Raw genomic sequence first — 24003 nt, forward strand, 5'->3', positions numbered from 1 at the left:
CATTGGGAAGTTTTCCACAAATGACCAAAAGGAAAGCAAAGAAGGGGGAAAACAAAGGAATGCGAGAGAAAGAGAAAGATTGGCAATGGATGGTGATGATGGTTGTGTAACATGGAAGTGGTTGGTGTGGATGATTGTACATGTAAAAAGGTTGAAATGGCAACTATTTTGTTGTATATATATTGTGACAGTAATAAAATAAAACGTCAATCCAAAAATCTCCTGAAAAGTGGTAATATTAAATAAATAGACAAAAGAAACTTGAAGGCAAAAAGCATTATTAAGGATAACAAGGGTCTTTACCTAATAATAAAAAACATAATTCATTAGTAAGTTATACATTTTCTTTATCTGAGCTTTATTGACTAAACAAATACTTTCAACTGTGTGGATCATAACACACTATGGACAACATTGTGAAGAACGGATATTCTAGAATACTTCACTGTGCTCATGAGGAATCTGTACAGAGACTAAGAGGCAGTCATCTGAACAGAACAAAGGAATACTGCCTGGTTTAAAATCAGAAAAAGTGTGCACCAGGGTTGTATCCTTTCACCATATTTATTAAATCTGTATGTTGAGCAAATAAGCCAAGAAGCTGGATTATACAAAGAACATGGCATAGGACTGGGGGAAGACTCATTAACAACCTGCGATGTGTAGATGACACAATTGTGCTTGCAGGACGAGAAGAGGACCAAAAATACTGAGGAATATCAAAGATATTTAAGTACGGATTGCACCTCAATGTAAAGAACAGGAAAATCCTTATGACTAGACCATTAATTAACATCATGATCAATGCAGACAAGATTGATGTGATCAAAGACGTCATTGTGCTTGGATCCACAATCAAGGATTATGTATGCGTTGTTGTTGTTCTGTGTCATTGAGTCCACTCCAACTCACAGTGACCCTGTACCTGGTTTCTGAGGAGCAGCTGGTGTGTTTTAGCCCTCGACCAGTGCTTATCCTACAGTGCAACATCAGGCAAATCTGCTGCAAAGGGTCACTTCAGAGTGTTAAAGAGCAGAAATGTCATTTTGAGGACTAAGGTGTGTCTGACCCAAGCCGCAGTTATTTTCAGTCTTCTCACAAGGAGTCCTGGTGCGGCACTGTGGGATAAAACACTGGACTACAAGGTTGGTTTGAACCACAAGGTTGATGAATCAAACTCACCAGCTGCTCCTTGGAAATTCTCTACAGGGTCGCTATGAGTTGGAACCAACTCAACGGTGCTTAACAACAACATATGCATGTGAAAGTTGGACAATGAATAAGGAAAACCATAGAAAATGGATGCATTTGAAGTATACTGAAAGCACCATGGACTGCCAGAAGATCAAATAAAACTATCTTGAAGAAGTACAGCCAGAATGCGGCCTTAGAAGTAAGAATGGTGAGACTTTGTCTCTCCTATTTTGGGACATGTTGTCAGGAGGGACCATTCTCTGGAGAAGGACATCATGATTGGAAAAGTACAGGGTCAGCAAAACAGAGGAAGACAGCGATAAACTGACACAGCAGCAGAAACAATAGGCTCAAAGGTAACAGACGTGAGGATGGCACAGGCCCAGTGAGGGTTACATTCTGTTGTGCACAGGGTTGTTATGAATCAGAACTGACTGGACAGCACTTACCAACAACATTCAGACTCACTTGGTGGACCTATGCTTATTATGTGCCCTCAAGTCGATTTCAACTCATAGTGACCCTTTAGGACAGTATAGAACTGCCCCTTGGGGTTTCTTAGGCTGTGAGCCTGATAGGAGAAGCCCTGGAGGTACAGTTGGGTAAATGCTGGACTACTGAGTGGTAGGCAGTTTGGACCCACCAGCTGCTCCTGAGGAGAAAGAAGTAGCAGTCTGCGCCTATAAAGATTGGTTGGTTATGCACTGTGGAGTTAGTTCTGACTCACAGCGACCCTGCATAGGGTTTCTGAGGCTGTAAATCTTGAAGGGAGCAGAACGCCACATCTTTCTTCTGTGGAACGGCTAATAGTTTCGAACTGCTGACCTTGAGGTTAGCAGCCCGACTCGTAACTACTACACTATCAGTCTACTCCGTCCTACAGGGTCTGCCCTATCTGAGTTGGAATTGATTCGATGGCAGTGGGTTTGGTTTGGATTTTAACTTGAACGGGAGCAGGTCTCCAGGTCTTTTGCTCCCACAGAGCCAATGAGAAACTAGGAACCAATGAGTAGCTAAGTGAGAGACTAGGAACCAATGAGTAGCTAAGTGAGAGATTAGGAACCAGTGAGTAGTTAAGTGAGAGACTAGGAACCAGTGAGTAGCTAAGTGAGAGACTAGGCACCAGTGAGTACCCAAGCACTTAACTACCATACCATCAGATCTTCTTAGTTCTAAGGATTTGTTGTTGTTGTTAGGTGTCTTTGAGTTGGTACCACCCCATAAAGACCCCATGCACAACAGAACAAAATACTGTCGGATCCTGTGCCAACCTCACAATCATTGCTATATTTGAGCCCATTGCTGCTGCCATTGTGCCAATCCATCTCGTTGGGGTGGTGGTGGTGGAGGGTCTTCCTCTTTTTCTCTGACCCTCCATTTTGCCAAACATGATATCCTTCTCCCTGGATATTTAAGGGTATTAGGGCTTAGAAAACATTTGAATGACCTCATTTAAATCTAAGTAAATATTTTAAATGTCCAAAATCCAAGTAAACGAGGAACAAATGCCAGCTTCCTAAGAAATGTCTAATATAATGTATGCATGAAGTCAGTTGCTTAGAGATGCAAAAATAAAAGACGACTAGTTCTTTTTCTAACCTGAAACACTCTTGAGGGAGCACAGTGGCTCTGCAGGATAAGGACTAGCCTGGGGACCAACAGCCGTTCTGCAGGAGAAAAATGAGGTTTTCTCCTTCCGGAGAGATTTACAGCCTCGGAAACCCTATACAGCGTCACTATGAGTAAGAACGGACTCCATGGCACTTAACATATACTTATTGAGAATGAAGAGTCAAAGTTCAAGGCCACAGTCAGGTTCACAGGCTAAAGCAATTTATGTAAACACTTTTTGGAGTCACTTAATGATTTTTCTTTCTCCCTCTTTATGCATTTATTTTATTGAGGTCAAACTGACATGCAACAACCTGCACATATTTAAATTATACAGTTAAGTTTTGACATCAAGACTGTGGAGTCCTGGTGTGGCGCTGCAGGATAAGCACTGGACTGCAAGGTCAGCAGTCAAACCCACCAGCCGCTGCTATGGGTTGGACCCAACTCGATAGCACTTAAAAAAACAACAATCAAGATTATAAACTCATCCATCAGCTGCCAGAAATGTCCCTGCTCCCCTTTGTAGTCCCTCCCTCCCTGGTGGTGGCATTGTGTGTCACTGAGTTGGTTCTGACTCACAGTGACCCGGTATAGAGTTTCAGAGGCTGTAAATGCCGTAGAGTGACTGGTAGATTTGAACTACTGACCTCTCGGTTAGCAGCCCAATTCATAATCCATTAAGCTACCAGGGCCCCTTCTTCCCTCCCTAGGCAACCAGTAATCTGCTTTCTGTCACATTACCTTAGTTTGCATTCTCTAGGGCTTTAAATGGGGTCCCAGTACGGCGCTGCGAGTTAATGTGCTTGACTTGCAAAGTTGCTTTAAACCATAAGGCTCCTCAGAAACCTGAGACAGAGTCACTATGAGTCAGAACCAACTCATGGCACTTCACAACAACAAGGGCTTTAACTAAATGGAGACATTCAATACAAATTCCTTTTTGTCTGGCTTCTTTCAGTCAGCATAATTGTTGTAAACTCAATTTATGTATTATGTGTAGCACTGCTAAGTAGTATTCTATTGTATGGATATACAATAATTTGAAAATTCTCTCACCTATAGATGTACTTTTTGGGTGTTATCCAATGTCTGGTTTTTACAAAGAAAGATACTATGAAAATTTGCATGCAAATCTTTGAATGCATGTAAGCTCTTTTCTCTTGGGTAAACACCTAGGAGTGTGATTTCTGGATCATATAGTAAGTGTAAGTCAAACATTTCAAAAAATAGCTAAACTCTTTTCAAAAGTGGAAATAGTACTATTTTACGAAAAATTCCACATTGGTGCCAACCCCTTAGTATGGTCAGTCTCTGTGATTATAACCATCTAGTGGGTGTGTACTGATAGCTCATTGTGGAGTCTTTGTGCGCACTGTAGGGTAAAACACAAGGCCAGCGGTTCGAACCCACCAGCCGCTCCTCGGAAACCCTATACAGTGTCACTGGAAGTTGTAACTGACTCAACAGCACTTAATAACAACAACAATCAATGACAAGACTACCTTACCATGTGCGTCTTTACTATCCTCTTATCTTTTTTGGGTGAAGTATCTGGTCACATTTCTACAAGGCTTGTTTTCTTATTACTGAGTTTTAAGTGCTCCTTTATGTACTGTGGTTTCAAGTACTTTATCAGCTATATATTCGACAGTTGTTTTCTGCTATAACTTATCTTTCCATTTACCTAAGTGTCTTTAGAATAGCAAACATTTTACTTTTTTATGAAGTCCCGCCTGATTTACTACTTTTTCCTTTTGGATTTTGCTTTTGGTGTCATAGTTAATAAATCTTTGCCTAACCCAAAGTCACAAAGATTTTCTCTTATGTTTTCTTTTAGATATTTTGTAGTTTTACACAAGGGGCCTTCAAAAAAAATTCTTTTTTTTTTTTTTTTTTTTATCTATGATCTAGTTTGAGTTAGCTTTTTTATGTCATGAGGTATGACTCAAGGTACACAGGATTTTTTTTTTTTTTGCATATAGCAATTAGTTGTCCTCAGATCATTTGTTGAGAAGAACTCCATTGAGTTGTCTTGGAAACTTTGTCCCTATATACATGAGGTTTGATTTCTGAATTCCCTACTTCTCCATTTAGCTCTCTTTATGCCATACCACACTGTCTTCATTACTGTGGTTTTATAAAAAGTCTTGAAGTCATGCAGTGTTAGCTCTCCAAACTTCTCTATCAAAGTTACTGTGGCTGCCTCAGGTCCTCTGCAGCTCAGAAGCAGCTTGTAAATTTCTACAAGAAAGTTTGGGATTTTGACAGACACTGTATTACATCCATAGCTCCATCTGTGGAGAGTTAACATCTTAGCAATATTGAAAAAACCTTATACTGACTCTGTATAAGGTTTCTGAGGAGCAGCTGGTGGGTTTGAACTGACAGCCTTGTGGTTCACAGTTCAGTGCTGATTCTACAGTGCCACACCCCTCCCCTATTTATTTAGGTCTTAATTAACTTCACTCAGGATGTTTCCAGTGTACAGGTCTTGAGCATCTTGTGCTAGACTTTTCTCGAATTATTTCATATCACTTGATACTATTGTAAATGACATTAAACTTCTGTTTCCTAGCACAAAGGGGCAAAGTTATAAAAACTTCTTTATTGTTGTTAAGTGCTGTTGAGTTGGTTCCTATACTCACAGTGACACTGTACAGGGTTTCTGAGGAGTGGCTGGTGAGCTTGAACCATCGACTATTGTGGTTCAAACCGACCTTGTAGTCCAGCGCATTAACCCACAGCACCACACCAGAACATTAAGACTTATCCAAAAACTTAGAGAAAATGAGTTATGGGCCCTGGAAGCTCAGGCTCAACTGGCATTACACAGTCCTCAAAGACAATGTTTGGTGAATGTTAGCTGGAGTCTTAAAAGCTTATGAGTGGCCATGTAAGATGTAACTATTGGTCTCTCCCTGTACAGAGGAAGAAATTGTGAAGAAAATTAAAGACATGAAAACAATTAGTCCAGTGGACTAATCAACCACCGGGACATCAGTCTCCTTGACCCGGAGAGCAGAACTAGATGGTGCTCAGCTACGCCTACCAACTGCTCTGAAAGGGCGCACACAAGAAGGATCTGGATAGAGTGGAACAAAACTCTAAACCACAAAAGAAGACCAGACTTATTAGCCAGAGACTGGTGGAGCCCCAAGACTATTACCCTTGGTCACCCTTCAGGTCTGGAAGTGAACTCTACCCTGTAGCTCAATTTTCAGTCAAGCAATAGATCAGGAGTCCTAGTATGGCATTGTAGGACAAACACTCAACTGAAAGGTCAGTTAGAACCATAAGGTCGGCAGATCAACCGCACCAGCCACTCTTCGGAAACCCTATACAGAGTCGCTATGAGTTGGAGCTGACTTGATTACACTTAACAACAACAACAATAGATAGGTACATATAGGAGGGACATATATGAGGGACAACAACACTTGTGAGGTACACACACCATAGAAGGGTCAACCATTCAAGATCAAAAGGGCAGCATTTACCTAAGGACGAAATTCAGAAAGATTGGGTAAGATGGAGGAGTGGAAACAAGAATCCCATGGAGGAAGTGGAATAAATGATACCCAGCGCTGCTCCAACAGAAATACCACAAGGGGAGGGTTTTAAGAACCAGTCATTTATTTGTTCACAGTTTAGAAGTCCGAATTCAGAGCACCTGCTCTGGGGAAAGGTCTGGCTTCCTTTCAGCATCTGTAGACCCAGCATTCCTTGGAGAGCTCCATGTGTCTTGGCATCAGTCTTCCTCTGGGTCTAGGGGCTTCAGAGTGCAGGGACTCCAGGCCCAAAGAACACACTCCACTCTTGGCTCTTCTACCTCGATCGTAGTCCCACCTTCTCTACTCAGATCTCTTCTTTTATCTCTTGTAAGATGAAATGCCTTGCAAGCCAGACTCTTGGGAATCTCCCTAAATCGGATCCCAGGGCCCATGGCAGTGGTGACAGTGGCATTGGGCTGGACCAGCACTTCAGAGGGAGGGGCCCCAAGGCTGTGATGTCAGCCAATAGGGTAACTGGGTAATTCGTCATCCATATCCCCCCTCTCCCTCCCAGTCCAGGTGCAAGCATGTGGGCCCTGGGTAGGGAGGAGGGTCTCTTCCTTGACTACTGGAAGACAGGCTGGAAGGGGGGCCAGGAGGGTGGGGCCACAGGACGTCGTGCTAGGCCCTGTGCAGGGAAGGAGGTGGGGTCCACCAACCAGGGGTGTTCCACTGGCCAGCCCCACCCATGGGCCAGGGGAGGGGTGACACCATGAGTGGGTGACATCAATCCCTGGTACACTGTAATTCCTTTACCTTGTTCCCTATTAATGGGTATTGATGTAGTTTCCAGACTTTTGCAATGTTACTGCTGCAATAAGTATTCTTTTTACTAAAGTCTTCGTATCCAGTTTATTTTTATAGAATACTTGGGCTAAGAGTACATGCATTTAAAATGTTTCTTACATGTTGCCAATTGCATGGTAGACCTTGGAGTTTCTCCTTTAGATTTCCCTTCCAACAATTTCTCGTTCTAGTGGCTGATGCTTTTTAAAAAGCATATTATTGTGAATTGAGTGGAGGTTTACAGAACAGATTATCCATTTTACATTCAACAAATCATATACTTCGTTTCATTTCAATGATTACAATCCCTTCCATGTATCATCAGTTAACAGTATTTATCTCTGTTCCTGTTTAATCTCTTAACACTCCTCTGAGGGAGATGTTTTAAGAAGTTAACAGTTCCTCCAACTTCTTTTTAAATAACTTGCACTCATACTAAAAATTTTAAAAAGAAAAAAAAAAAATCCTTAATCCACCACTACTGATTTATTTTTCCTCTTAAGTAGCATCAGATGTTCCCATGTTGCCCTTGACATCGTCAATTACCTGCACTCGCTTGCAAATTGTTGGCACTTGATATAAACACTTGATGTGTTATTGCACATCAGGCAGACTGCAGGGGCGATGGGCAGAGGGTGGGGAAGAGCATCGGAACACTAAATCCAGGCGATTGGAAGAATGAGCTTGATCTGTCTGTAATGTCTAAACCACTTGAGCCTCTGGAGTTTGGAACCAACCACTCAGAGAGATCCTGGATAATTTCAAAAAGTAGAGGTTTTATGGGAAATGCTAAGAGAGTGCATGTGTGAGTTTATGTGTGTGTGTGTGTGTGTGTGTGCAAAAGCACGCTTCCTTGCTCTTCTTTTATAATGGACACTGGGGAAAAGAGGCAAGAGACCTTGGTTATAGCAGACAATTATTTATGTCATTAGATTTTATAGGCACTTGTTAGACACAGTAAAAACCATCTCAACCGCTTATTGTTGAACGTTAGACCAAGGGACAAATGAGGAACAGAGAAAGACAATAAAGAAAAATTTCAAAGAGACACAATGAGCCTTTATGTTTGCTCCAGATTGGAAACCAAGATGATCCTCTCACCTAACGCAAATTCTTGAGCAGTTAAGTCTCTGGAATCCAGTTCACCCTCGAAATCCATGTAGTCTATCTATGTAGGGGCACAGACTTGAGAAGTTTCTGCTCTAATTTCCTCTTGACCCTTATCAACTTTTGTGTTTTTCTTTTGCCAAAACTAGTTTAGGGAGGCCACATTCTGAAAAGCATGCTGTCTGAAGATAACACAAGACGTGACAAAGGGAAGCCTGTCAAGTTTTGTAGCGTTCAAAGAAAGCAATTTGGAAGTTCTAGACAGGTTCTATGATTTCTATGTGATCACAGTGAGAAAAAAATCAATGCCCAAGCCCTAAGCTTCCCCAAAAGTTAACTTTAAGATGTGTGGCCATGTTATCTCCATTATTCTCATCAAGGGTAACTAACTCTCCCCCAGGCACAGAAAATAGAAGTGCTAAAATACACACAGCTCAAGACCACCAAGAACCCCAGGGGGGAAAAAAAGACAGAGATGAACTTTTCTTACTGTTCTTTTTCCAACCCATCCATCTACCCATAAACTATCAAGTAACACCTACTGAATAAATGTCAATTCGCCACCATACTTCCTTGACTTATTTGAAACCCAAGGACATTGTTAGGTTTCAGAAGAAAAATAATAAAAAAGCACAAAAAGAACTTGCTATTTGGACACTCTGATTGATTGGTGACCACGTTATTTAGCTTTGATGAACCTGATGGTCTCATGAAAGGGAAGCCATGTGATCAAAGCCCACATGTGGACCCTGTCACATTTTGCTCTTAATCTAGGTGGGATCCATAGTTGAGGTTGTTGCCCACCCAGTGTCTCTTCTGTTTTCTTCTGGTTACAATGATCTGGGCTTCTTTGGAAAACCACCCTCCTCTCTTTTAGTCCAGGTGGGTTGGGTGAACATGACGCAACTCCAGCTCTCAGTGTGGGAATGAGGCCTAGTTCTCTGCCCCTATCACAAAATTCCAGGGGAGCATGTGACCTAAACTGAGCCAATGGGAGCTTTTTCTGGGCCTTTTGCAGCAACCTCCTCTGCTGGTGTGGCTAAGCAGGCAGTGTGGAATTCTGAAGTGGCTGACAGCTCCCTTTGTTACCACAGAGGGAAATCTTGCTAGAGGGTGAAATGAATCCAAGAAAATACAGAGCCAAATGGAAGAGGGAGACTAAATCCCAGATCCAGTCCAGGATCCCTTGGACACACCACAAATTCCTTTCTTCTTCATTTTAAACTGAAACCAATTTGGATGGGATTTTCTATCTTTTAAAGTCAAGAAATACTAAATAATAAAATAAAAACCAACAAAACTGGCCATCAAATCGGTTCTGACTCATAACCAACATCAAGTGTGTCAGAGTAGAACAGTGCTACATGAAGTCTTCACTGGCTGATGTTTTGGAAGGAGATTGCCACATCTTTCTTCTGAGGTACAGCTGCATGGACTTGAACCTCCGATCTTTCAGTTAGCAGCCGAGAGCATTAATCATTGCAATGCCCAGGGACAGTCCCTAACACTGCCATCTCATTTGAAAAGAACACTCCTAAGAATTCTAGAAGGACTCTAGAAGCCCCTGTTAGAGAGTGGTCTGAGGTCTGAGGATTTTCGACAACATACTCTCGGCTAGGTATGGTTTAGTAAATAGCGGGAGCACTAGCTGGGGAGTCCAACAGGCTTGGGTTGTGAGTTCCAGCTCCACCAATTAAATAATGTTGTTGTTAAGTGCTGTTGAGTCGATTCTAACCCATATCTAGAGTTTCTGTGGAGCAGCAAAAACTAGTTTCCTTTCCTTGAAGACTCATAGCGACTCTGTGGACAGAGTAAAGCTGCCCCATTGGGTTTCGAAGGCTGTAATCTTCATGGGAGCAGACTGCCTCATCTTTCTCCTGTGGAGTGGCTCATGGGTTCCAATCGTCAACCTTGGTTAGCAGCCAAACGCTTAACCAATATACCACCAAGGTTCATTCCTTTTGGATTGCTTTTGTCAAGTGTGTCTAGTCAGTTCTGACTCACAGTGATCCTGTATCTGGTTTCTGAGGAGCAGCTGGTGGGTTTGAACCGCCAACCGAGTGGTTAGCAGTACTATGTTCATCTGAAACTGGAGGACCCAAACTCCAGTGCCTACACAGGTCAGGTAATTAATGAACTTGGGTTCAGATGACTAGATTTGGAACCACGGGTCTTCCGTCTGAAGCGGGCAGAGAACAGCACTGTCATGTGGGACTGTGGACCTGGTGTGGCTAAGTCTTCTTTCCAGAGAAGCTGCTGTTACTGCTATTACTTGCCTGTGGCCCCTGACAGTCCCATGTATGGAGAACTGCCCCACAGGATTTCCAAGGCTGTGCCTTTTGGGAAGTAGAGTGCCACATCTTACATCTAAGGCACCCCCAGGTGGGCTTGAACCACCAACCTTTCAGTTAACCGTCCAGCACTTAAACTAGAAATGAGAATTCTTAGATACAATTTTCTGACATATAAACATGAGTATAACAACATGCATACACACACAGGCAAACAAAACATGTCTGAGGGCGGGATTTAGCCATTGGCAACCCAAACAGCCACTGGGACCCAGCTTCAGCTATGTCCTCAGGACCAGAGCCATGAATGACCTCGTGACAGGGATAGTACGTACCAGCAAGTGACTCGGGACTCTGGTTGGGGACATTGTGAGAGGCCTCCTGGAGGACGTAGGTGGACGTGGAGAGGGGGGACGGGCAGATGCCGCTGGCCGGGACGTACGGAGGGTTGTAGGATGAGCTGTAATACTGGGAATACTGGCTCTGTGGGAAGCCGGGGTAGGAAGGATAGTCCTGAAAAAGGGAAAAAACAAGGGTGTGAGCAAGGCAGGTTTGGGTATGAGCACTCAGTCAGTTCATGACAACCGATGTCAGGAAGGGGCCTTGTGGGGTCAGAGGGCGTCTTTCTTCTCTTCTACTGTTATGAGGTGCTGTGGAGTTGATTGGGACTTGCAGTGACCCCATGTGACACAGTAGAATTGTCCTATGGGGTTTCCAAGGCTGTTATCTTTACAGACGCAGACTGGCAGGTCGTTCTTGGCAAAGCTGTTGCGTGGGTGTGAACTGTCAACCTTTCAGTTAAATCAACCAAGCATTTAACTGCTGCACCATGGGGGGCATCGTTCCCTTCCTAAAATAAACACTCTATGAGGGGTGGGACCGTCTTCATTTGAGTTTCTTCAGAAGCAAGGATTTGGAATGCAAAGGATGTGTCTGAGAGAGGAAGGAGACACTTCCAAGTGGATGGGGAAGAAGGGCAGGCAGGATACCAAGACAGGAGGACATACAGTTGGCAGAATCCTACCGGGGGAAGTTGGAATGACATCAAACACACCCCGCAGAATGATCTCTCCCAAAAGGCAGGGGGGCTCCAGTCAGGCTTTGTGTGAGGGTTGTTCACTGCAACTCCCCCTCGCCCCCGCCCAGAGAATTCATAAAAACCTCATTAAAAAAAAGAGAGAAAAAGTGTAACTCATTGCTGTGGACTTGATTCATCATTCTCTCAGCAATAATAAGGTAATCAGAATATTAGTTCTTAGTCATCCTTATGGAGTCCTGGTGAGGTGCTGTGGGATAAGGCACTGAACCGCAAGGTCAGTGGTTCAAATTCACCAGCCGCTCAGAAACCCTATATAGAGTCAGAACCAACTCAATGGCACTCAACAACAACAACAATTCATCCTTCTAGGATGGACTGAGTTTGATTTGGCAAGTATCCACAGAGGAACCCCTATGTGCTGGACACTAGAGCACTGAACACAGGAAACCAGGTCTGAACAACATGCACTTTCACCCTCGACAAGCCTGTAGTCTTAGAAAAGAGCACACACACACATTTGCATTTCTGATGGCTGTCTGGGGCTCATGTCAAGACGGCTGTTTAAGACTTTCACGACCTTGTTGCTGGGTTTCATAGAGTCAGTTTCAACTCAGAGTGACCCTGTACAGGGTTTTTGAGAGCACCGGGGAGCACTCTCTATCTTTTGGTTAAGAGTCCAGTGCCACTGGGGATCTTTCCAATGGTCTTCCCCCACAACCCCATGGCCTTTTGCATAGCAGTCTCCAAACCCAGTGAATAAGAAGCAGTTTCCATGGGGCTGGAGGCAGATGCTGGGTGTCAGTCAGTTTCCTGGGTGCCTTGATTTAAGCAAAGAGCTGACAGAACACCTGGTTGGGAGCAAAAATTACCTGGTGCACACTCCCGAATCCGGCCGTGTTGCTCAGTCCGTTTGTTCCTTGATAGATCCCGGCTGGGCCTGTGGGGAGGAGGAACAGGGACACAGATTAGGGTTCTTGCAGTTGGGTGGGACATGAAGGAGGATGCATGAGGATAGTAGAGTCTTTGGGGTCTGAAGACTGGGACAGAACTGGGACCTACCAAACTTCTCTGGGCCTCAGTTTCCATGACAAATGACGATGATTAGTAGCATTCTTTACCAGGTTGTGGTGAGAAATAAATGAGAGGACACAGACTCGGGTCTTCAGGTCACGTTTTGAATAAATGCATGAGATGACGTCACCTTTTTGAGATTAGAAATGAGAATGCCACACTATGAAGGTGGGGCGATGATGGAACAAACACTCGGTGGCCAATCGGAAGGTTGGGCGGGCTGAACACATCTAGAGGATCTGCAGGGAAGGCACGGCAATCTTGTCCCATAAAGATGACATCCAAGAAAGCCCTATGGGGCAGTTCTACTCTGTCACACATGGTGGCTGTGTATTGAAATCAACTTGATGACACCTAACAACAACACTAGTAGTTAGTGAATGAGTTAATGAATGAATGATTGGTTCTTGTCAGGAACCATGGAAGTCATAAGCATGTGGTACAGTCTTTTCAGGCATTGAAAGGAAGGAGCAGCCAATCAAAATTTCTATCCAGAGATAGATAATAGCCTTCAAGAATGAAGAGGAAATCAAGAAATTCTCAGGTGAAGGAAGACTAAGAGAATTTGTTACAGCAGACCTACCCTAAACAAATGGCTAAAAGAAATTCTTGAAATCAAAAGGAAATGATTATAAAAAGAAAAAGAAAAAGAAATCTTGGAATGTAGCAAGCTAGAAAGAACAAAGGAAAGAGTAAAATTATGGTAAAATTAAGTCACTTAAAATAGTTTCTCTCCATAGGGAGATGCTACCAACTCAATACACAGTTTGGTTTATTTGTTTCCGTTTGCCATCAAGTTTTAGGAATGGGTTTTTCAAATATACTTTATAATTATATAAAATATTAACATGGTGGTGGTGGTGGTTATGTCGGTTCTCCCTGCTTAGGTTTCAGAGGCGCGGCTTTCTCCTGCGCAACAGCTGTTAGTTTTGAACTGCTGACCTTGAGGATAGCAGCCTGACTCTTAACCACTAAGCTACCAGAGCTCCTTAAATATTAAATAGAAACTCAGAATCATAAAAAAGACCAGGCTTACTGGTCAAGCAGAGACTGGTGGGACCCCCCAAGATTGTGGTTCTTAGTCACCCTTCAGGTCTGGAAATGAACTCAACCCCATGAATCCATCTGCAGCCAAACAATAAATAGGCAAGTCTGCAAGGGAACAATAACACAAATGAGGCCTACACAGCTTAGAAGAATCAACTCTTTGAGATCCGAAGGGCAGCTTTGACCCAAGGACAAAGTTCAGAAGGGTTAGGAATGGAGGAGGAATCGAATCACAGGGAGGAAGTGGGCTAAGTGATTCCCACATTGTGGGAACTGCAGTCAATGAGATGAAATAAAATGAGTATGAGTTATTGCATGAAAAACAGATCTGCCCTGCAAATCTACACTCAATTCACAAGAAACATTTAAAACAATATATTTACATGGTTTCAAAGTTAAATCTACAAAATAAACCATAATAGGAGGGGAAAATATGTAGTAGCTCTTAGGAAGACAGAAAAGTAAGCCACCAGAAAGTGCTTGCTTGCCCAGGGAGCCTGGGGAACATGGCCAGTTGGGGAGAGGGCACCTTGTACCATCTATTAGGGAGGGGTGGAAGCCCGGGAAGACTTCCTGGAGGAAATGATATCGACACTAACCTCTGACAGATGAATAGGAGCTAGCAGGGTAAAGAGCTCTGGTAGTGTAGTGGTTACGAATAGGGCTGTGAACCTTAAGGTCAGCAGTTCGAAACTACCAGCTGCTCCACAGGAGAAAGATGAGGCTTTCTACTCCGGTAAAGATTTACACCCTCGGAAACCCTGTACAGGGTCGCTATGGGTTGCAACCGACTCGACAGCACTTAACAACAACAACAACAACAGGGTAAAGAGAGCAAAACCCAAGAAATTGGCTACATCCAGGCCTTTGTGCCTGATCTCCATCACCTTGGGGCTTTTCGAAGACCCACAAACCACAGAATTTGTCCACACTAGTGTGGCATGCTGGGGTTCCCCTTCTGCTCTCCATGGCCTTCCCAGAAACATCCAGCAAAAGATCTGGACCCACCTAGTCCAAGGTCAGATAGCTTGGTCCTGGTTACCGTGGCAACCCTACCTAACCCAAGCTTAGGAGTCTTCCTTCCTGAACCCTGAATTTTATCTTTTGATTTTTCTTTTGTGTCAACCTTCTGAAATGATGATTCAGGGGCAGGTTTGCAAACAAACAGTCCATAGCCTTGTCCCTTGGCGTTCTTTCCCCTCAAGTGCCTCTTGTTTGCTTTCCTATAATAACCCAGGGTCACCTGAGGAATGGTCAGCTGAACAAACTGCAGTATGCTGAGGGTAGTAACAAAGCCCCTGGAGAGAGAAATCCATTCTTTGCCAGAGGAGATACAAGAGGACGGGCACCAGGCCCCAGAAGTCTTGCACCACAGTATGCGGTCTGTGGATGGGTTTTGCAAATGGACCCACCTTGGTGCAGGAATGCTAAACACTGACTGTGGCCTCCCTTCTGGCTGTTGGAATGTCTAGTGAGGGCCAAGGAAGGCAATGATAAGATGAGGAAAACATCCTCTCTTAAAGGTGATGGTGGCAGGTCTTGCTAGGGGTCCTTCAATAGCCATTCACTCTTTCTCTCTCATTGTAATAGAATCCCTGCTTTTAAGTTGGGTACACAGCTGCTTAGAACAAACACTACATTTTCCAGTCTCCTTGTGGCTAGGTGTGGCCATATGATGAGTTCTAGATGTGGGAATGGGAGCAGAATGTCTATCTTCCTGGTTGAACCCTGAGTGGGAAACGGCGGGCCCACTCTTGACCCCTTTTCTGTTGGCTGGAGTGGGGCCATCTTGGATCACACAGCAGAGGGACAAGATGAAAGGTCAGGCCTCTGGTCACATTTTCAGATCAGAATGGCCCTGTTAGCTGGACTGTTAGCTGAGCAAGAAATGCATGCCTTTCTTGTTGAGGACAGTGTTATTCTGAATTATTGTCACAGCAGAGAGCTGCTGCCTTTTATTTCAACGGACTGGTTTTCAGAAAAGCAATTTTTAAGTGAGCATCCATTCATTCAACAATTTATTTGTTAGTGACGTATCCAGTACCACCACGTGTCACATGCTGCTCTAGAGGTGGGGGTAGGCAACACTGACATACAGAGAGGAGAGTCCAGCAACAACTGAGTGAACACATTCTGAACGAGCTATGCTAATTGCAGACAGTGATGCACAAGAGCAGTGCTACCATGTGGACCATGGACAGGAAGGAGTCTGCCACACGATGTCACATTACCTGTCCAATGATGAGATAACTATGGAGGTGAAGAGTCGCAGCGTGGGAACATATAGAAGATGGAAGGAGAACACAGTCACTGTACCAAAGAAAATTGGTGGACACTCAACCATTTCAAGAGGTACCATATGATCCAGAACTGATGGTGTTGAAGGAAAAAGTTCAACCTACACTGAAGGCAATGGCAAAAAAAAAAAAAAAGAGCCTCCAGGAATAGATAGACTACTAACTGAAATGCTTCAACAAATGGATGCCAGCACTGGAGGCACTTACTCATCTGTGCCAACAAATTTGGACGACAGCTACCTGGCCAAGCAATTTGAAGAGATCCATATTTGTGCCAGTTCCAAAGAAAGGTAACCCAACAAAATGTGGAAATCATCGAACTATATCATAATAAAGTAAAATTTTTCTGAAGATAATTAAAAAATGGTCACAGCACTACATCATAAAGGAGCTGTCCGAAATTCAAGCTGGATTCAGGAGAGGATGAGGAATGATGGATATCATTGCTGACGTCAGAGGGATCTTGGCTAAAAGCAGAGAACATCAGAAAGACGTTTACTTGTGCTTTATTGACTATACAAAGGTACTCAACTGTGTGGATCATAACAAACTATAGATAACAGTGTGAAGAATGGGCATTCCAGAACACGGGGAATCTGTACATAAACCAAGAGGCAGTCGTTTGAACAGAACAGGAGAATACTGAATGCTTGAAAATCAGGTAAGGTGTGCGCCAGGATTCTTTCCTTTCACCAAACTAATTCAATCTGTATGCTGAGCAAATAATCTGAGAAGTTGGATTATATGAAGAAGAATGGGGCATCAGGATTAGGGAGGAGTCATTGACAACTTGCAATATTGGGATGACACATCCCTGCTTATGGAAAGAGAAGAAGACTTAAAATACTGATGAAGATCCAAGATTGTATACTTCGGTACCTCAATGTATTTTCAATTGCCTCATGTGCATATGGAACCTGGACAATGAATAAAGAAGACTGGAGAAGAAATAATACATTTGAATTATGGTGTTGGAGAAGAATATTCAAAGTACTACCATGGGTTTCCAGAAAAACAAACACATCTGTTTGGAAGAAGTACAGTCAGAAGGCTCTTAAGAAGTGAAGGTGGTAAGACTTTGTCTGTGGTACTTTGAACACGTTGTTAGGAGGGACTAGGCCCTGGAGAAAGACATCATGCTTAGTAAAGTGGAGGGTCAGTGAAAGAGAAGAAGACCCCCAACAAGGTGGACTGGCACGGCGGCAGCAACATGGGCTCAAACATAAAGACAATTGTGAGGATGGGGCAAGATTGGACAGTGTTTTGCTCGGTTGTGTGTAAGGTCGCTATGAATCAGAACCAACTCAATGGCACCTAACAACAATAACAAACTGTTGCTTTGTTTGATGATGGTTTCATGGAATAGTTTCAGTTCAAGGTTTAAAGATGATTTCTCCAGCGATAGATTCTGGGATCTCCCCTGTGTCAATGAATCCAGTTAGTCTGGTTTCCATATGAGTTTAAATTTTCTTTTTCATTATTGTTTCTAAATATTTTCCCCTTGATTGTCCCTCCCCCTATTCAATTTTAATATCCCAGATACAGTGTTTAGGCCCTGGGTATGTATTTGTACTTTATACGTGAAAAGAGTAAGATGTTTTTCATGCCCCAGTCTCCCAGAACCATATTTGCCCCGTTGGGGGTTGGTTTTATTGACTCCACTCATTGCTCACTTTCATCATATTTTACACTAAGTCAAAAACCCAGAACTTTACCACAGTGAGTTTGAGAAGCACCTAGAGGAGGGGTCTCCATACCTTCCTGTGCATCAGACACTGGCTAGGACCACTTAGACTGTTAGACACAGTGGATGGTTTGATGCTGCCTCCACCCTTCAAGGTAATAAAGACTCTCATTCCATTTACAGAGACTCAACTTTGGAAAGGTTCGGTGACTCATCCCAGAGCATCTGTGCTGGGATTCAAACCAGCTCTCTCCTGCAGCCTTGACAGTAGCTAAGGACGGGTGTATTTCAGAAGCTACCCCAATGAGCAAGACCTCAGTCTCTGCCACACACCTGGAACTTCATGCTTAGCGCCCTGCTACCCCCCTAAATCAAACTCACTGCCGTCGAGTTGGTTCCAACTCATAACGCCCCTCCCTGTGTGGGGTTTCTGAAGCTGGAAATCTTTACGGGGGCAGAAAGCCTTATGTTCTTGCAGAGCTGCTGGTGGGTTTGGCCTGCAGACCTGTGGTTAGCAATCCAGTGACTCTCCCCCAGTGGCAGCCACACCAGGACTCCTGATAGAAGAGACTGTCCAAGAAACCTTTCAATTCTACCCAGAGTTTAACCCCATTCGTACCCCCCTTCAGCGGAGTTCCTGAATACTGCAAATGGTTAATGTACTTGGCCGCTAACCGAAAGCTTGGGGATTCAAGTCCACCCAGAAATCCCAAGGAAAAAGGGTCTAGCAATCTACTTCCAAAAGATTAGCTCTTGAAAATCTTATGGAGCACAGTTCTACTCTGAAACACATGGGGTCTGATTCAACTCCAAGCAACTGTTTTTTTTGGGTAACCCCTTCAAATGCAAACTTGTGTTCCTTTTCTGTCGTCTTCTTTCCTTTTAGCAACGTATTGGTTTAAGACTAATGAGGTTGCTGAGGCTCCCTACAGAAGGCTTTTCTGAACACAGCGGAGAGAAGTTAAGTCAGCCCTCAAGGGCAGCATAAACCACTTTCTGAGAGCACAAAACTGCGCTGTACACGGAAGTGACTAGCAACAGGGAGGTTCTGGATCCTTCCAATGCTGTCAGTTTGAACAGCTATCTATCATCTTTTTATTGCAATTGTCAGGAGCTGGGATGCTGTGCATATAATTGGGGAAGAGAACATGTGTGTGCTGTTCTGATAGCTAGCGGACAATACTGCACCTTCCTGTTTCCCAGAGACTGGAAATAACGCCATAAAATGCCGGCTCCTGCCTGCAACATGGGGGTGAACTCCCCATGAACTCTGCCTGAACTGTGCCATTAGAGAGGGCACTTCAGAGTGGCCTGTTAAATTCCAGGTCAGATTTTATATGGTAGATTAGATACTTAAAAAAAGAACATTCTATCCAGCCATGCTAACAGAGAAACAGTAAAGACAGTGCGGAGGAACTAACTGCGTGATTTCTTGTTGGTTCTCATCATAATCGATGCTGAGAAAACTGCTCCCAATGGAGTCCACTGGTCTGAGGCAGATGATTTGATTTCATTCTTCCTCCTCCAGTAACTGTTCACTTGGTCATCACAGGTGGGGCGCGACAGGTGAACTTGTCAAGGTTATGCTCTGAGAGACTGCCTTGGGACATGTCCTCCCAGACTCTAAGCTGCAATGAAGCAGGGTGGGTCAAAGAAGTTGCAGAAATAACTTATTCTGGCTCTTGGGTTCCAAAGTTCAGGCCTTGGAGTCTGGTAGGGTTCAAGGTCATTGCTTCTTAAACTGTGGCCCAGGAGCTGAGTTTAGAATGGCGTGGTGCTGTAGGATCAGCATGTGCTTCGAACTACAAGGTTGGCAGTTCAAATCCACCAGCTGCTCCTCAAAAACCCTATACAGGATTGCTGGAGTTGGAACTGATTCAACAGCACTTAACAACATGAATCTTTAGGGACCAAGATGTGGTTCCGCATCAGGGGATTTCGACTGTTCTTAGACTGGTCTATAAGGAGACAAGTTTGTGCTCACGTGCTGGAATGTTGTGGCTAATCGCTGTACGAGTTTCTCACACTCTTCTTTTCAGTTTGTGCATTTTACAAGGATGTTACTGCAGACCAGTAACAATCTGTGGGCTGACCCCAATGGGTGGACCATGGACCATACAATGAATCAGACTGATGTAGGCAGAAAGGCTTAGTATGGATATGAAGGAGGAGGGATATTCCCCAAGTAGACGAGCAGTCTTTTGGATTAGAGTAAGAGGAAGGAGAAGGCTGAGTGGCTGGGAAGAGGAGAATGGAAACAAGTTGGGGGTCCTGGGACACAAGGGTCTATTCTTTGCACTGATACATAGCTGCTGGGAAAGCAGCAAGACCCCCAAATCAGAAATGATTGCACATGATGAACCCAAACTTGTTGGTAGGTTCTACTGAGCCAACTCTGACTCATACAGACCGCGTGCATAACAGAATGCAACACCGCCCAGTTCTGAACCATCCTCACAATCACTGCTGTGTTTGAACCCACTATCACAACACTGTGTCAACAGAGATCCATCTCGTTGAGGGGTCTCCCTCTTTTTCGCTGACCTTCTATTTCACCAACTATGATGCCTTCCTCCAACAATGGGTCTCTCCTGATGCCATGTCTAAAGTAAGTCTCGCCATCCTTGCTTCTAAAGAACATCTTGGATGTACTTTCTTCAAGATAGATTTGTTTGTTCTTGAAATATTCAATATGGTACATTCAATATTCTTTGTCAAGTCCATAATTCAAATGCATCAATTCTTCTTTGGTCTTCTCTTTTCATTGCCCAGCTAGGGAGCACAAACTCAAACACTTACAGGTCCAGCAAGTGATGTGATAGGAGTAGCTGGGTGCAGGCACCGGGATAAAGAGCACAGATACTGCTGCGGTGGAGGGCACTGGGGCAAACAGGAATGCATAAACTCTGTCGAAGGCTCAGCAGTCACGGCAGACACTGCGTGCCTGGCTCCCCAGTGGGCACTCCCAATTCTTTTCTCCCTTGCTAGCTGTCCTGGTGTGGCACTGCAGGATAAGTACTGAACCTCACGTCGGTGGTTCAAACCCACCAGCTGCTCGGAAACCCTATAAAGGGTCACTATGAGTCAGAACCCACTTGACAGCACTTAACAACAACAGCTTTTCTCTGTAAAGCCTGACAAAGGCAGATTCTTGCTTTCCCAGATCCCTGAAGACCAAGGATGGCCATACAATCTAGTTCTAGCCAAGGGGCTTCTGGGAAAAACAAACAAGTTTTTATTTTATTTGTTTGTTCCTCTGGCTACCCCTTATCTCTTGTCTTGGATCTTGTGACAGTGGAACACCTGGAATGACTGACTGTCTTGGAACCTGAGGCAACAAACATTAAGGGCATCAGCAGGCTGAGGTTGAAAGACTAGAAGAATGAAAAGAACCTGGGTCCTTTATGATGAGCTTGAACCCCCAACCCAACCTTGAGGGTCTGCCTCCAGGCTTTTTATTAAATATACATTAGATAATGATTTAAGCCAATGATAGTTGGACAGTTTATTATTTGTAGCCCAAAGCTTTCCTATACAATATTTTGAAATGCCAAACCAACCTTGAGGGTCTATCTCCAGACTTTTTATTAAATATACGACACATTTCACTATGGTTTAAACCAATGGTAGTTGGGCTTTTTATTATTTGCAGCCCTTTCCTAAATGATATTTTGGAATGTCAAACCAATCATAAGGGGCTACACCTCTAGACTTTAGATTAAATATACATTTGATAATAGTTTAAACCAGTGATAGTAGGTTTTTCTTTTTCTTTTTATTATTTTCAGCCCAAAGCATTCCTAGATGATATTTTGATATGCTAAACCAACCTTGAGGGTCTGTCTACCTCCAGACTTTCTACTAAATATACCAAACATTTCACTATGGGTTAAGCCAATGATAGCTGGGCTTTTTATTACTTGCAGTCAAAAGCATTCCTAATTGATACAATGTGACTCAGTTCCAGCCAACAGCTACTATGTAAAAATGTGAGTCTAATGTAGTTAAAGTTTCTGATTTTCCAAGAGGAATCAGCAGTCTGTATTTGCTTATGAAATTTCCCAACTTTCAAGTGTGAGCAACAAAGGCAAATCTGTTGGGCAAAAACCCCAAAACCATAAAAACATGTTTGTCTAAAGTGGATGTAGCCTACGGGCTTGTGATCGGCTGGTCTAGAAAGACAGAACAATGAAAGATGCCTGCTCCCCAGATGAGGCAAAGATGCAAACAATGAAGAACCACAGGCCTGAAGGACATCAAAGACCAAACAGTGGACATTTCAGTAGCTCTGTGTGTGTCCCAAGGACGGAGGGATAAATGAACCACAACCAAAACAAGGTGGTATTTGGTAAGATTCCAGATGTGCTCAAAATCCGGGAGAGTTTGAGGAAAGCCCCAAAAAACTACAATGAAACTTTCCCACCAGCTTAGAGGAATGGTGACTCAAAATAGGAATTATTTTGAAATGCCAAAAAGAAAATCAGTTCTATTTTTTATGCACTGGAGTGTACAAATTGAGATTTATACCTACTACACAAGGGTCCTGGTGTGGCACTGCAGGATAATGCACTGGACCCTTGGAACTCTGCCTCTCTAGTGGTCGGAAGCCTTTGTGGCTAGCCGCTGAAGCCAGCCCCCTTCCCTCTTTGTCATCTGGGACCTTAGGTGCTAGCGTTAAGGTAATTGGGTCATGGCTCGCTTTCCTCATAAGTCCAAGTAAGACCCCGTCTTTTATTTTTTTCATTACTCCTAACCCCCACCCCCATGTTCCCCTTCACTCCACAGGCAATAATTGGAGTCTGCCTGATACAGATTGTTTGTATCTGTTTCTATACAATGTGCACTTTTGCTTTGTGGGCAGGTGTTCATTTCTGCAAATTCTGTGTTACATCTCATATAGCCTCTAGGGATTTTTTTTTAGCTTTTTACCTGAGCACGTTCCCTTGCACATATTGTGTGTAACACACTTCAGTCCTGTCACATTTCCTACTGTTTTGCATTTCTTCACCCAGCACACGTTCTTAAGATCTACCAGTGCTACTGGTTTCCAGAGAGTTCTAGCAGCTGCTCCTGTTGCTCCAATACTTAAGCACTCAGCTGCTAACTAAAAGGAAGATTGGCAGTTTGAACCCACCCAGTGGTTCCAAGGGAGACAGATCTGGAAATCGTGGCTTAGAAAACCCTACGGGGCAGTCCTACTTTGTCACATGGGGGTCACTAGGAGTCAGAATCCTTGTGGACCTGTGCGCAAGTTCCCTTGGCATGTCTCCCCAGAGGGGGTTGCTGGCCAGGGTTCCGTAAGGGCTGGGTGGGGGCTTTCACGGTGGCTGCCCAGCACATCTTCCCACAAGCAATATCAACGGTATCTGCATTCTCGAATCCCCACTAACCAAACCCAAAAAACAAACCGACTCATAGTGACCCCATGCGTGTATAGTCAAACTGCACTCCACGGGGTTTCCAAGGCTCGGACCTTGATCAACAGGCTTGTCTTCTGAGGTGCCTCTGGGTGAATTTGAATGGCCAAATTTTCAGTTAGTGGTTCTTCAATGTTTGCTCTGCCCAGGAATTCCTCCCCATTAACAGTCAACAGAATTCTACTGGCTACTTTATGACTGTCTCACAAATTGTCATTTGTTGCATTTAATCCCCATTTCTCTGATTCCTGTGACTCTGAACATCCATCCTTGTTGCCCTCTGGATTTCCTTTTCTTAAAAAAAAATAAGGGGAGCGTCACCATGGAGACAGCCACCATGAAAGCCTCTCTTTCCAATCCAGGGCCAAATCCAGCTTTCACAAATTCTTGGAAGTCTTTCAGTTACTGGCATTTGCAGTAAGACAAATGATAATAAAATAGTAGTGGCCTCCTTGTATTTATTCAGCACTTAGTACTGCCCCCAGGCTAATGGTTTGATCCTCAGCAATCCCAGGAAGTAGGTGCTTAACTAGGAAGAGGCCAGGGTGCGGTCCTCTCTTCCAAGCAGCTCAGGGTATCACCAGGTCACAGCAAGGGTCATTGCTGCCTCACTTCTTCTAGGTCAGCCTGATTTTTCTGTCACCTAGACTGGAAATGTTGTTAAGTGCTGTCGAGTCGGTTCCGGCCCATAGCGACCCTGAACAGGGTTTTCGAGGCTGTAAATCTTTACGGGAGCAGAAAGCCTCATCTTTCTCCTGCGGAGCAACTGGTAGTTTGGAACTGCTGACCTTACAGTTCGCAGCCCAATTTGTAATCACTACGCTAATACGGAGCTCTGGTAGCGTAGTGGTTACAAATCGGGCTGCGAACCACAAGGTCAGCAGTTTGAAACTACCAGCGGTTCC

General features: G+C 43.9%; 1 protein-coding gene across 2 annotated transcripts in view; it reads right to left on the reverse strand.

Annotated features, from left to right (window-relative positions):
* The window catches only part of EYA2 (eyes absent homolog 2 (Drosophila)), a 233985-nt gene that overhangs the window by 131126 nt on the left and 78856 nt on the right, over positions 1 to 24003 (reverse strand). Inside the window, exons 5-6 of one of the 2 annotated variants that reach the window (XM_006839219.1) lie at positions 12452 to 12519; positions 10879 to 11056 (exon numbers count right to left, since the gene is read on the reverse strand). In XM_006839219.1, coding sequence (XP_006839282.1) covers positions 10879 to 11056; positions 12452 to 12519 — 246 coding nt within the window. The remainder of the gene's footprint in view (positions 1 to 10878; positions 11057 to 12451; positions 12520 to 24003) is intronic. The other variant, XM_006839218.1, reaches the window with a different exon arrangement.

This window comes from Chrysochloris asiatica, unplaced genomic scaffold, assembly GCF_000296735.1.
Source record: "Chrysochloris asiatica unplaced genomic scaffold, ChrAsi1.0 scaffold00023, whole genome shotgun sequence".
Classification (NCBI taxonomy): Eukaryota; Metazoa; Chordata; class Mammalia; order Afrosoricida; family Chrysochloridae; genus Chrysochloris; species Chrysochloris asiatica.